The following is a 15,656-nucleotide window of genomic DNA, read 5'->3' on the forward strand; positions in this document are numbered from 1 at the left end:
GTATCCCTTGTTCTGGATAGTCTGAATTTTGGGGTCTTTTGACCCCTCCTCAAGGGGGGGGGGTAATGTTATGAGCCACGGCTGTGGCTCATTCCTGTTTTGCATTTTTGTTCTGTATTTTATGTTATGCTTCTGTTTGTGTTCCCTGTGGGTGTCATGGGGTGCTCGGAGCTCACCTTTAAGGAGGGGATACTGTTATGAACCACAGGTAGTGGTTCATTCCTATTTTATGTTTATAGAGTTGTCTTGCATGCCAGGATTTCCCGTTGCTCTGTTTTAGAATACTCTTGTCTGCTGCCGCTGGTGGGTCTGTGCAATTGCAGCTTGTTCCCATGTGTTCAGCCTCATCTGGCTGCTAATTGCATCTTGTCAGCTTGGAGTCATGCAACAGGCCAGCTGCACGAGATAATTAATTAGGCCTCTCTGTTATATGCTGGCTCAGTGCAGTTCGCAGATGCTGGTGATATTTCTAAGTTTCCAGTCTGCTTGAGTTCTGCTCCCGTGTCCTGCCGTTAAGTGTTCCTGCCAGTTCCTGAACTCCTGTGTCAGTCCCTGTGTCGATTCCTCTGTCTGATCCCGTGTCCTGCCGTTAAGTGTTCCTGTCTGTTTGCCAGTTTTCGTACCGGTTCCGTGAGTAGCGGCTCTGCCGCGTCCGTCGGCCTAGGCCGCTGTATTCTGTTATTATTCCTGTCACTGGTGTTTTGCAGAGGGTTCTGCTTATGCTGTCACCGCCGGCACACAAAGGTATGGTGTCAGCATGTGGTCAGCATTTCCTTTGTTGTTCTTTTCCTTTGGCGGCAAGCCGCACATACATTTAGTTTTAGGCTAGTTAGTAGCCCCTGGCTTTGGTTGTTTCAGATTAGAGGGCCCCTTGTTATCACCCTGCCTCAGATTTCCCTTTGTCTCTCATTAAGACCGGGGGGCATCGGAGTTGGGCAGACATAATCCGCCCTTCAAACGCGGCTGCCATGGGCTCAAGCAACCATAGTCTCGCAGGGGATTTCTGACAGCACGGGTGAGACAACGGAGTTAGGGCGCCAGGGGCTATTCCCTTTCCATTCCCCTTTCCCAGCATTATGTCCTGGTGCTCTGGACTCACTTCATAAACATCTCCCTTGTTCTGAGCACCAGGAACCTAACAGGAGCTGCATTAAAGATGGCGACCTGTTGATCCTCCCTGGCGTCTCCGAGTCCTTTTAAACATTCATACACAGAAGGGCTGTTTGCAGAGGAGGGGAGCTGCTGTCAGTCACTATGTCAGCGCAAGGCTGAGACAGTGGCAGCTGACAGCTATGGACGGACGGGCCGTGGGGGACTCTCATGTGCTTACCGGGTCCGGCGGTGCACAGCTGGGTCCGGCGGCATGGCGGGGTCCGTTGGGGAGCAAACAGTGGAGCGGCAGGGCGCACAAAAACGGGCAGGGCGGGATTTAGCTGTCTAAAAAAGGGGCAGGGGGCAGCTTCCTGTGAAAGACACCTAGCGTGAACACTAGATATATATAAAAAAAACACACAAATACCTCATTCACTTAAATACACACATGCCTCTTTCACTTAAAAACACACATGCCTCTTACACACACACACACACACACACACACACACACACGCCTCCTTCACTTAAAAACACACACGCCGCTTTCACACACATACACACACACATGCCTCCTTCACTTAAAAACACACACACACACACACCCACACACCGCTTTCACACACACACACACATATGCCTCCTTCACTTAAAAACACACACACATGCCTCTCACTTACACACACACACACACACACACACACACACACACACACACCTCTTTTACTTGAACACACAACTTTCATTAAAAACACACACACACACACGTCACTTAAAAACTAGAGATGAGCGCCTGAAATTTTTCGGGTTTTGTGTTTTGGTTTTGGGTTCGGTTCCGCGGCCGTGTTTTGGGTTCGAACGCATTTTGGCAAAACCTCACCGAATTATTTTTGTCGGATTCGGGTGTGTTTTGGATTCGGGTGTTTTTTTCCAAAAACACTAAAAAACAGCTTAAATCATAGAATTTGGGGGTCATTTTGATCCCAAAGTATTATTAACCTCAAAAACCATAATTTACACTCATTTTCAGTCTATTCTGAATACCTCACACCTCACAATATTATTTTTAGTCCTAAAATTTGCACCGAGGTCGCTGTGTGAGTAAGATAAGCGACCCTAGTGGCCGACACAAACACCGGGCCCATCTAGGAGTGGCACTGCAGTGTCACGCAGGATGTCCCTTCCAAAAAACCCTCCCCAAACAGCACATGACGCAAAGAAAAAAAGAGGCGCAATGAGGTAGCTGTGTGAGTAAGATTAGCGACCCTAGTGGCCGACACAAACACCGGGCCCATCTAGGAGTGGCACTGCAGTGTCACGCAGGATGGCCCTTCCAAAAAACCCTCCCCAAACAGCACATGACGCAAAGAAAAAAAGAGGCGCAATGAGGTAGCTGTGTGAGTAAGATTAGCGACCTTTTTTTAACTGATATTTGGTGTTTTGGTTTTGACATGCTCTGTACTATGCCATTGGGCATCGGCCTTGGCAGACGACGTTGCTGGCATTTCATCGTCTCGGCCATGACTAGTGGCAGCAGCTTCAGCACGAGGTGGAAGTGGATCTTGATCTTTCCCTAATTTTGGAACCTCAAAATTTTTGTTCTCCATATTTTAATAGGCACAACTAAAAGGCACCTCAGGTAAACAATGGAGATGGATTGGATACTAGTATACAATTATGGACGGGCTGCCGAGTGCCGACACAGAGGTAGCCACAGCCGTGAACTACCGCACTGTACTGTGTCTGCTGCTAATATATAGACTGGTTGATAAAGAGATAGTATACTCGTAACTAGTATGTATGTATAAAGAAAGAAAAAAAAACCACGGTTAGGTGGTATATACAATTATGGACGGGCTGCCGAGTGCCGACACAGAGGTAGCCACAGCCGTGAACTACCGCACTGTACTGTGTCTGCTGCTAATATATAGACTGGTTGATAAAGAGATAGTATACTCGTAACTAGAATGTATGTATAAAGAAAGAAAAAAAAACCACGGTTAGGTCACTGGTATATACAATTATGGACGGGCTGCCGAGTGCCGACACAGAGGTAGCCACAGCCGTGAACTACCGCACTGTACTGTGTCTGCTGCTAATATATAGACTGGTTGATAAAGAGATAGTATACTCGTAACTAGTATGTATGTATAAAGAAAGAAAAAAAAAACACGGTTAGGTCACTGGTATATACAATTATGGACGGGCTGCCGAGTGCCGACACAGAGGTAGCCACAGCCGTGAACTACCGCACTGTACTGTGTCTGCTGCTAATATATAGACTGGTTGATAAAGAGATAGTATACTCGTAACTAGTATGTATGTATAAAGAAAGAAAAAAAAACCACGGTTAGGTCACTGGTATATACAATTATGGACGGGCTGCCGAGTGCCGACACAGAGGTAGCCACAGCCGTGAACTACCGCACTGTACTGTGTCTGCTGCTAATATATAGACTGGTTGATAAAGAGATAGTATACTCGTAACTAGTATGTATGTATAAAGAAAGAAAAAAAAACCACGGTTAGGTGGTATATACAATTATGGACGGGCTGCCGAGTGCCGACACAGAGGTAGCCACAGCCGTGAACTACCGCACTGTACTGTGTCTGCTGCTAATATATAGACTGGTTGATAAAGAGATAGTATACTCGTAACTAGTATGTATGTATAAAGAAAGAAAAAAAAACCACGGTTAGGTGGTATATACAATTATGGACGGGCTGCCGAGTGCCGACACAGAGGTAGCCACAGCCGTGAACTACCGCACTGTACTGTGTCTGCTGCTAATATATAGACTGGTTGATAAAGAGATAGTATACTCGTAACTAGTATGTATGTATAAAGAAAGAAAAAAAAACCACGGTTAGGTCACTGGTATATACAATTATGGACGGGCTGCCGAGTGCCGACACAGAGGTAGCCACAGCCGTGAACTACCGCACTGTACTGTGTCTGCTGCTAATATATAGACTGGTTGATAAAGAGATAGTATACTCGTAACTAGTATGTATGTATAAAGAAAGAAAAAAAAACCACGGTTAGGTCACTGGTATATACAATTATGGACGGGCTGCCGAGTGCCGACACAGAGGTAGCCACAGCCGTGAACTACCGCACTGTACTGTGTCTGCTGCTAATATATAGACTGGTTGATAAAGAGATAGTATACTCGTAACTAGTATGTATGTATAAAGAAAGAAAAAAAAACCACGGTTAGGTCACTGGTATATACAATTATGGACGGGCTGCCGAGTGCCGACACAGAGGTAGCCACAGCCGTGAACTACCGCACTGTACTGTGTCTGCTGCTAATATATAGACTGGTTGATAAAGAGATAGTATACTCGTAACTAGTATGTATGTATAAAGAAAGAAAAAAAAACCACGGTTAGGTGGTATATACAATTATGGACGGGCTGCCGAGTGCCGACACAGAGGTAGCCACAGCCGTGAACTACCGCACTGTACTGTGTCTGCTGCTAATATATAGACTGGTTGATAAAGAGATAGTATACTCGTAACTAGTATGTATGTATAAAGAAAGAAAAAAAAACCACGGTTAGGTGGTATATACAATTATGGACGGGCTGCCGAGTGCCGACACAGAGGTAGCCACAGCCGTGAACTACCGCACTGTACTGTGTCTGCTGCTAATATATAGACTGGTTGATAAAGAGATAGTATACTCGTAACTAGTATGTATGTATAAAGAAAGAAAAAAAAAACACGGTTAGGTCACTGGTATATACAATTATGGACGGGCTGCCGAGTGCCGACACAGAGGTAGCCACAGCCGTGAACTACCGCACTGTACTGTGTCTGCTGCTAATATATAGACTGGTTGATAAAGAGATAGTATACTCGTAACTAGTATGTATGTATAAAGAAAGAAAAAAAAACCACGGTTAGGTGGTATATACAATTATGGACGGGCTGCCGAGTGCCGACACAGAGGTAGCCACAGCCGTGAACTACCGCACTGTACTGTGTCTGCTGCTAATATATAGACTGGTTGATAAAGAGATAGTATACTCGTAACTAGTATGTATGTATAAAGAAAGAAAAAAAAACCACGGTTAGGTCACTGGTATATACAATTATGGACGGGCTGCCGAGTGCCGACACAGAGGTAGCCACAGCCGTGAACTACCGCACTGTACTGTGTCTGCTGCTAATATAGACTGGTTGATAAAGAGATAGTATACTACTAATATTATATACTGGTGGTCAGGTCACTGGTCACTAGTCACACTGGCAGTGGCACTCCTGCAGCAAAAGTGTGCACTGTTTAATTTTAATATAATATTATGTACTCCTGGCTCCTGCTATAACCTATAACTGGCACTGCAGTAGTGCTCCCCAGTCTCCCCCACAATTATAAGCTGTGTGAGCTGAGCAGTCAGACAGATATATAATATATATAGATGATGCAGCACACTGGCCTGAGCCTGAGCAGTGCACACAGATATGGTATGTGACTGAGTCACTGTGTGCTGTGTATCGCTTTTTTCAGGCAGAGAACGGATTATAAATAAAAGTGGTGGTCACTGGTCACTATCAGCAAAACTCTGCACTGTACACTACTGAGTACTCCTCCTAATGCTCCCCAAAATTAGTAAATCAAGTGTCTAAACGGAGAGGACGCCAGCCACGTCCTCTCCCTATCAATCTCAATGCACGTGTGAAAATGGCGGCGACGCGCGGCTCCTTATATGGAATCCGAGTCTCGCGATAGAATCCGAGCCTCGCGAGAATCCGACAGCGTCATGATGACGTTCGGGCGCGCTCGGGTTAACCGAGCAAGGCGGGAAGATCCGAGTCGCTCGGACCCGTGAAAAAAAACATGAAGTTCTGGCGGGTTCGGATTCAGAGAAACCGAACCCGCTCATCTCTATTAAAAACATGCACACACAAAACACTGTGCTTCCAACATTTATTAAAGCCCCCCCAGCACCCCCAACTACACCTCTCCCCCACCCCCCACACAGTGCCTACCTTTGGCTATCATCAGCCTGACGGAGGAGCAGAGAGCTTCCCTCGGCTGGCTTGCTTAACTGGAAGGGCCCGGGAGGAGCTGCGCTCTGGAGCTCCCCCTATCTATCTATCTATCTATCTATCTATCTATCTATCTATCTATCTATCTATCTATCTATCTGTCTGTCTGTCTGTCTATCTATGTATCTGTCTTCTATCTATCTATCTATCTATCTATCTATCTATCTATCTATCTATCTATCTATCTATCTATCTATCTATCTATCTATCTATCTGTATATCTGTCTATCTATCTATCTATCTATCTATCTATCTATCTATCTATCTATCTATCTATCTATCTATCTATCTATCTATCTGTCTTATATCTATCTACTATCTATCTATCTATCTATCTATCTATCTATCTATCTATCTATCTATCTATCTATCTATCTATCTATCTATCTATCTATCTAATTATCTATCTATCTATCTATCTATCTATCTATCTATCTATCTATCTATCTATCTATCTATCTATCTATCTATCTATCTATCTATCTATCTATCTCTCATATCTGTCTGTCTGTCTGTCTGTCTGTCTATCTGTCCTTCTTTGTTTATGTACTGTGTAATGGGCGCTGCAGATCCCTTGTGGCGCCATATAAATAAAAGATAATAATAATAATAATAAAAGATAATAATAATAATAATAATAATAATAATAATATGTGGCACACACTGAACTTGTTACTACTGTAATACTTCATTTACCATCTTACCCGCAGAGTGTGCCGCCTGTACTAATTATCAGGGCTGTGATTCTGTGATCTTTATGAGACTCAATGGAAAGAAAACTCTTAAAGAAAGAAGTTGAGAAGCTGCTGTGAGTATAACAGAATTCTGTATTCATGTATCCGTAATTCCCATGTTTCCCATTAGCACAGAAGGACAGATGGTCCCACGCTCCGGCCATACTCCCCCCAGCACTGGAACCTATAAGGGACAGCTATTGCCAGAGTGGCGGGTGCAATAACATGCAATGTCAGGATCATCCTCCCCTTGTGCAATAATGTGCGCCGGACGTGCAACCACTGACACGCCCACTTTCTGCGTTACCATGGGGAATCTACAGCCCATCTATGGGGAGCTCAGGGACAATAGAAATAGGATGAATAATTCGCCCCACCTATAAAACACTGGACTGTGCCACAGATCAGCGGATATTGGGGGGCATTCCGAGTTGATCGCTCGCTAGTTACTTTTAGCAGTCGTGCAAACGCATAGTCGCCGCCCACAGGGGAGTGTATTTTCGCTTTGCAGGAGTGTGAACGTCTGTGCAGCGGCGCGGCAGCAAACACTTTTTGTGCAAAACAAGACCAGCCCTGTAGTTACTTATCCTGTGCGATGATTGCTGCGACGAATGACACGGTAATGACGTCAGATACCCGCCCAGCAAACGCCCGGCCACGCCTGCGTTTCTCCAAACACTCCCTAAAAACGGTCAGTTGCCACCCAGAAACTCCCACTTCCTGTTAATCTCCTTGCGATCGGCTGTGCGTTTGGAATCATCGCTAGAACCAGTGCAAAACCACAATGGACTTTGTACCCGTTAGATGTGCGTGCACATTGCGGTGCATATGCATGCACAGATTAGCCATTTTTTTCACTGATCGCTACGCAGCGAACAACGGCAGCTAGCGATCAACTCGGAATGACCCCCATGGAGCCTAATTCAGTAAGGATTGCAAATTATGCTAATTAGTAGAATTTGCAATCCTTTAGATTGCATGCTGACCGCCACCTCCCCTGCTGATGAAGCAGAAAAATTGCGATCGCATCGCAATTGCTGCTTCATCGCAGGAAGTAGGGTTGCCTCCTGCCGACGCAGTTTAGTGCTGTACCGCCCCCCATTTGGCCGGCTTCGCCCGCGCAACGCCCCGTCTCAGCCCTGGAAATGGAGCGTTGCCGCCCCCCACCCCCACCACGCGTCCTGCTCTGCCTGATTGACAGGCAGAGGCGATCACATTTTCTGCCTTCCCCCGCAAGAAAGTGCAGGCGCATGCGCAGGACAAGGCAATCACAAAAATTACGGTTGAATCGTGATTTGCGACACAACCTGAATTAGCCGCATTATGCATATGTGTGAATGAGCCCTAATTGTCTTGTTGAATCTATTGATCAAACTTCGTGGGAACACTATGGGGCTGATTCAGTGGTGCACGCACCGCCGATGTCGGAAGAAGTGGGGCGATTTATTTGCTACTGCGCGTGTGTATCAGTCGCACTGCTGATGCGTCCTAATTGTGTCCGTGCAGCGTCGCGGTTGCAATTTCAGGCTCACGCAGGAGGTAGCGTATTGAAGGCATAGTGGGTGTTCCCAGGTGGTGACAGGGAGGCGTCTTAACGCACACGGAGATGGTCCGTTTTATGAGTGAGTTACGGGGTTATCGGTGAAAGTGGCTGCAGCATACACACACAGGCTCAACCGCTCACACAGGAGGCTATAGTCAGGCAGAGAAACGGCACCTTCTGTAGGGCTGATGCAAGTTTGGGTGGTGCCCCTGGTGGTAGTGTCTAAAACGCACAGGCGGTATTTCAGCACTATGGATGGTGACGGTGGGTGTCTCAGCCCTTGTTGCACATTCAGACACACGGATGTACACCAGGGAATGACTTTGTAGCGGCATTTGCATAAAGCTTTAAAGCGCCAATAGATGCTGCCACTGTCGCTGCTGCCTCCAGGGGTTAAAGTGGGGGGGAACGAGGTGGAACTGAGTTCCACCACCTGTAATGGTAGGAGGAACTAGTCCCACCATCTCCATTGCCCTGCACAGTAACTCCAACAGAAAAGCCCACCCCATCATCTGCGTCAATCGATGATACAGGCAGCACTCGTGTTGATGATGAGCTGCATCCACCTACTCCTTCCTCAGGTCCTGGTGCCTCCATGGTCCTCCTCCATGAGTTCCACCACCTCACCAGGACCACTTTAAGCTTTGCTCTGCATCAACCCCCATTCATGGATCTACTTCCTATAGAAAAGCAAAAGAACGTCCCAAGCTGCCTTTCTACGTTCTCCGATGCTAACCTACAAGAACACAACGAGGTTTCCATAGAGATAGCTAGAATTTACCCAAAGATTTCTTATTCACCAAGTCCAGTCATGGACCATGGAGTCCATAACGCCATAACGCCTGAACTGTTTTGTCATGTGCATCCATTGTTACATTGCCTTGCTGACTTACACTGTGATTCAGTTGTGCTCTCTTTGCTCTTTGCAGGGGAGACTACGTTAGTACAACTCTTCGGGAAAAGGAATTTGACCCAAAAGGAAAAAGGGATTCGTCATGTTTTGCTGACCTGGTGAGAGAACCTACAGCTCCGTTATGTATATAGTATACTGTAGGGGTATGGGACTCAGGATCGACAATGTCTAGGTCGACACCCATTAGGTCGACGCCTATTGGTCGACAGTGGCTAGGGCGACACGGCCATTAGGTCGGCTTGAATAAGGTCGACATGAAAAAAAGGTCGACGTGAGTTTTTCATGTTTTTTTTGGTGTAATTTTCTTCGTAAAGTGACCGGGAACCCCAATTAGTGCACCGTGTTAGCGCTCGCTCCGCTCGCCATGCTTCAGGCAAGGTTCCTCGCTCCACGACCGCTGCGCTTTGCACAGGTTGCCGTTTCCAATCGTAGTCCACGCGGATGGTAAAGTATGAAAACGTTCAAAAAGAGAGAAGTTTTTGAAAAACTCATGTCGACCTTTTTGCATGTTGCCCTTGTTCACGTCGACCTAATGGTCGTATTGTTGACCTGTTTCTAGTGTCAACCGATTCACTGTCGACCAATGGGTGTCGACCTAATGGCTGTTGACCTAAGTGGTGTCGACACAGAGTCCGGATACCATACTGTAGAAATCGTTCAGACAAACTGGTATAATCCTTACAGGAAGGAAGAGGAGTCCTAAGTGTAACGTACTATAGAGACCTGATTATAGTTTCTATATTTCTCCACGTATCGGAAATCCTCCTAAAAAGGGGAAATATTTAATAAAAAGTAAAGAAATGTTTTGAAAAAGGTGAATTATTAAAATACATGTACTGCAGTCATCAGTTATATACATTATCCTCAACTTTTGTAACTGTCTAATAAAGACATTGGGCCCGATTCAAACCTGATCGCTGTTGGGCGAATTCTCACAGAGGCCGATCATCGAATGACTGCACGTGCGTATGCACCACAATGCGCAGGTGTGAGGCCAAACAGCGACAGGATGGTGCGAAAATTTTTGATCGCTAGGCGTACACAAGGTGATTGACAGGAAGTGGGCGTTTGTGGGTGGTAACTGACCATTTTCTGGGAGTGTCAGGAAAAATGCAGGCGTGACCAAGCGTTTTCAGGGCGGTTGTGTGGCGTCAGCTCCGGCCCCGATCAGCCTGTGTGTATCGCAGTGTAGGAGTATGTCCTGGGCTGCGCACAGAATGGAGAAATCATTTGATGATGAGAGAGTTGTGAACGGATTTGTAGCTGTCTGCTATCTGGTGAAGTTTTCTCACGGCGTACACATGCATTCGCACACCTGCACGGGGCAGGTTTTCACTCTCTATGGGCGGCGGCTATCTGATCGCAGGCCGCTGCAAAAACGCACAGCAGCGGTCGGGTCTGAATCAGGCCCATTATAACTGACGCTATCTATGGATGTTTATATTTGATATGCTGCGGAATATTTCTGTATTCTGAGTTTAATATTCTCTACATGGATTTTTACCTCCTCAGAGATTGCAGTGATCAGATATATATAACAACTCACCATGACTACAACTGGCAAACATTGCAGCGATTTCCGTATCAGAGGATGAAGCATTGTTATTTCTGCAGAGCTCATTCTGATGCATGATTTAATGCAGACTGCAGCCAGTGTGACAGCTTCTGTGTTTGGGAAGATTAGGCATTCGTTACCCCCCAAAAGACTGGTCTAATTCAGCGGAGTACTTTATTGGCAGTGTAACTGTTATACATTATTGTTGCCTGTATTTATCATCAAGAAAACAGCTGAGATATATTATGGTGTCATCTATATGGTAAATATCCCACAAGAATAATATCCCTATACAGGCCTACACATCCTAACGGCTGATGCAGGGCCGGTGCTAGGGTGTTCGGCGCCCTCCTGCAAACTATCAATTTTGCGCCTTTCTACAAATACAAATGTGACCGATCTCATCCTCAAGGTTGTAACTAGATATTTTGGTGCCCTCCTCCCCCTCAAGATCCACAACATGGATAGTGCGTGCCAAAGGCAAAAATATAGAGGCATAAAAAAATTAAGTAAAGTATAGCGGCACAAAATAATAAGAATTTACTTACCGATAATTCTATTTCTCGGAGTCCGTAGTGGTTGCTGGGGTTCCTGAAAGGACCATGGGGAATAGCGGCTCCGCAGGAGACAGGGCACAAAAAGTAAAGCTTTAGGATCAGGTGGTGTGCACTGGCTCCTCCCCCTATGACCCTCCTCCAAGCCTCAGTTAGGATACTGTGCCCGGACGAGCGTACACAATAAGGAAGGATTTTGAATCCCGGGTAAGACTCATACCAGCCACACCAATCACACTGTACAACCTGTGATCTGAACCCAGTTAACAGTATGATAACAGCGGAGCCTCTGAAAAGATGGCTCACAACAATAATAACCCGATTTTTGTAACTATGTACAAGTATTGCAGATAATCCGCACTTGGGATGGGCGCCCAGCATCCACTACGGACTCCGAGAAATAGAATTATCGGTAAGTAAATTCTTATTTTCTCTATCGTCCTAGTGGATGCTGGGGTTCCTGAAAGGACCATGGGGATTATACCAAAGCTCCCAAACGGGCGGGAGAGTGCGGATGACTCTGCAGCACCGAATGAGAGAACTCCAGGTCCTCCTTAGCCAGGGTATCAAATTTGTAGGATTTTACAAACGTGTTTGCCCCTGACTAAGTAGCCGCTCGGCAAAGTTGTAAAGCCGAGACCCCTCGGGCAGCCGCCCAAGATGAGCCCACCTTCCTTGTGGAATGGGAATTTACATATTTTGGCTGTGGCAGGCCTGCCACAGAATGTGCAAGCTGAATTGTATTACACATCCAACTAGCAATAGTCTGCTTAGAAGCAAGAGCACCCAGTTTGTTGGGTGCATACAGGATAACAGCAAGTCAATTTTCCTGACTCCAACCGTCCTGGAACCTATATTTTCAGGGCCCTGACAACATCTAGCAACTTGGAGTCCTCCAAGTCCCTAGTAGGCGCAAGGCACCACAATAAGCTGGTTCAGGTGAAACACTGACACCACCTTAGGGAGAGAACTGGGGACGAGTCCGCAGCTCTGCCCTGTCCGAATGGACAAACAGATATGGGCTTTTTTGAGAAAAAAAAAAACCCCACCAATTTGACACTCGCCTGGCCCAGGCCAGGGCCAAGAGCATGGTCACTTTTCATGTGAGATGCTTCAAATCCACAGATTTGACTGGTTTTAAACCAATGTGATTCGAGGAATCCCAGAACTACGTTGAGATCCCACAGTGCCACTGGAGGCACAAAAGGGGGTTGTATATGCAATACTCCCTTGACAAACTTCTGGACTTCAGGAACTGAAGCCAATTCTTTCTGGAAGAAAATCGACAGGGCCGAAATTTGAACCTTAATGGACCCCAATTTGAGGCCCATAGACACTCCTGTTTGCAGGAAATGCAGGAATCGACCGAGTTGAAATTTCTTCGTGGGGCCTTCCTGGCCTCACACCACGCAACATATTTTCGCCACATGTGGTGATAATGTTGTGCGGTCACCTCCTTCCTGGCTTTGACCAGGGTAGGAATGACCTCTTCCGGAATGCCTTTTTCCCTTAGGATCCGGCGTTCCACCGCCATGCCGTCAAACGCAGCTGCGGTAAGTCTTGGAACAGACATGGTACTTGCTGAAGCAAGTCCCTTCTTAGCGGCAGAGGCCATAAGTCCTCTGTGAGCATCTCTTGAAGTTCCGGGTACCAAGTCCTTCTTGGCCAATCCGGAGCCCTGAGTATAGTTCTTACTCCTCTACGTCTTATAATTCTCAGTACCTTAGGTATGAGAAGCAGAGGAGGGAACACATACACCGACTGGTACACCCACGGTGTTACCAGAACGTCCACAGCTATTGCCTGAGGGTCTCTTGACCTGGCGCAATACCTGTCCCGTTTTTTGTTCAGACGGGACGCCATCATGTCCACCTTTGGTATTTCCCAACGGTTCACAATCATGTGGAAAAACTTCCCGATGAAGTTTCCACTCTCCCGGGTGGAGGTCGTGCCTGCTGAGGAAGTCTGCTTCCCAGTTTCCATTCCCGGAATGAAACACTGCTGACAGTGCTATCACATGATTTTCCGCCCAGCGAAAAGTCCTTGCAGTTTTTTGCCATTGCCCTCCTGCTTCTTGTGCCGCCCTGTCTGTTTACGTGGGCGACTGCCGTGATGTTTTTCCCACTGGATCAATACCGGCTGACCTTGAAGCAGAGGTCTTGCTAAGCTTAGAGCATTATAAATTTACCCTTAGCTCCAGTATATTTATGTGGAGAAAAGTCTCCAGACTTGATCACACTCCCTGGAAATTTTTTTTTTTTTTTTCCTTGTGTGACTGCTCCCCAGCCTCTCGGGCTGGCCTCCGTGGTCACCAGCATCCAATCCTGAATGCCGAATCTGCGGCCCTCTAGAAGATGAGCACTCTGTAACCACCACAGGAGAGACACCCTTGTCCTTGGATATAGGGTTATCCGCTGATGCATCTGAAGATGCGATCCGGACCATTTGTCCAGCAGATCCCACTGAAAAGTTCTTGCGTGAAATCTGCCGAATGGAATTGCTTCGTAGGAAGCCACCATTTTTACCAGGACCCTTGTGCAATGATGCACTGACACTTTTCCTGGTTTTAGGAGGTTCCTGACTAGCTCGGATAACTCCCTGGCTTTCTCTTCCGGGAGAAACACCTTTTTCTGGACTGTGTCCAGAATCATCCCTAGGCACAGCAGACGTGTCGTCGGGATCAGCTGCGATTTTGGAATATTTAGAATCCACCCGTGCTGTTGTAGCAGTATCCGAGATAGTGCTACTCCGACCTCCAACTGTTCCCTGGACTTTGCCCTTATCAGGAGATCGTCCAAGTAAGGGATAATTAAGACGCCTTTTCTTCGAAGAAGAATCATCATTTCGGCCATTACCTTGGTAAAGACCCGGGGTGCCGTGGACAATCCAAACGGCAGCGTCTGAAACTGATAGTGACAGTTCTGTACCACGAACCTGAGGTACCCTTAGTGAGAAGGGCAAATTTGGGACATGGAGGTAAGCATCCCTGATGTCCCGGGACACTATATAGTCCCCTTCTTCCTGGTTCGTTATCACTGCTCTGAGTGACTCCATCTTGATTTGAACCTTTGTAAGTGTTCAAATTTTTTTTTAGATTTAGAATAGGTCTCACCTAGCCTTCTGGCTTCAGTACCACAATATAGTGTGGAATAATACCCCTTTCCTTGTTGTAGGAGGGGTAATTTGATTATCACCTGCTGGGAATACAGCTTGTGAATTGTTTCCCATACTGCCTCCTTGTCGGAGGGAGACCTTGGTAAAGCAGACTTCAGGAGCCTGCGAGGGGGAAACGTCTCGACATTCCAATCTGTACCCCTGGGATTCTACTCTTTTGTGGTACTTGTAGTATCAGAAATATGTAACACCTCCTTCATTGCCCTTAACGTGTGGCCCTAATAAGGAATACGTTTGTTTATTCACCGTCGACACTGGATTCAGTGTCCGTGTCTGTGTCTGTGTCGACCGACTAAAGTAAACGGGCGTTTTAAAAACCCCTGACGGTGTTTTTGAGACGTCTGGACCGGTACTAATTGTTTGTCGGCCGTCTCATGTCGTCAACCGACCTTGCAGCGTGTTGACATTATCACGTAATTCCCTAAATAAGCCATCCATTCCGGTGTCGACTCCCTAGAGAGTGACATCACCATTACAGGCAATTGCTCCGCCTCCTCACCAACATCGTCCTCATACATGTCGACACACACGTACCGACACACAGCACACACACAGGGAATGCTCTGATAGAGGACAGGACCCACTAGCCCTTTGGAGAGACAGAGGGAGAGTTTGCCAGCACACACCAAAACGCTATAATTTTATAGGGACAACCTTATATAAGTGTTTTCCCTTATAGCATCTTTTTTATATATATTTCTAACGCCAAATTAGTGCCCCCCCTCTCTGTTTTAACCCTGTTTCTGTAGTGCAGTGCAGGGGAGAGCCTGGGAGCCTTCCCTCAAGCCTTTCTGTGAGGGAAAATGGCGCTGTGTGCTGAGGAGATAGGCCCCGCCCCTTTTTCGGCGGGCTCGTCTCCCGCTCTTCAACGGATTCTGGCAGGGGTTAAATATCTCCATATAGCCCCCGGAGGCTATATCTGAGGTATTTTTTGCCAAAAAATAGGTTTACATTGCCTCCCAGGGCGCCCCCCTCCCAGCGCCCTGCACCCTCAGTGACTGCCGTGTGAAGTGTGCTGAGAGCAATGGCGCA

The 15,656-nt window shown here is 46.7% G+C and overlaps 1 protein-coding gene across 3 annotated transcripts in view; it reads left to right on the forward strand.

The window, feature by feature from the left end:
- The window catches only part of C7H2orf80 (chromosome 7 C2orf80 homolog), a 175,278-nt gene that overhangs the window by 116,245 nt on the left and 43,377 nt on the right, over nt 1–15,656 (forward strand). For 2 of the 3 annotated variants that reach the window (XM_063932718.1, XM_063932717.1), the window contains exons 2-3: nt 6,862–6,959; nt 9,358–9,439. In XM_063932718.1, the coding sequence (XP_063788788.1) occupies nt 6,919–6,959; nt 9,358–9,439 (123 nt within the window). In that variant the 5' untranslated portion in view covers nt 6,862–6,918. Of the gene's footprint in view, nt 1–6,861; nt 6,960–9,357; nt 9,440–10,853; nt 11,159–15,656 lie in introns of those variants that run through there. The other variant, XM_063932719.1, reaches the window with a different exon arrangement.

This window comes from Pseudophryne corroboree, chromosome 7 (genome assembly GCF_028390025.1).
Source record: "Pseudophryne corroboree isolate aPseCor3 chromosome 7, aPseCor3.hap2, whole genome shotgun sequence".
Lineage (NCBI taxonomy): Eukaryota > Metazoa > Chordata > Amphibia > Anura > Myobatrachidae > Pseudophryne > Pseudophryne corroboree.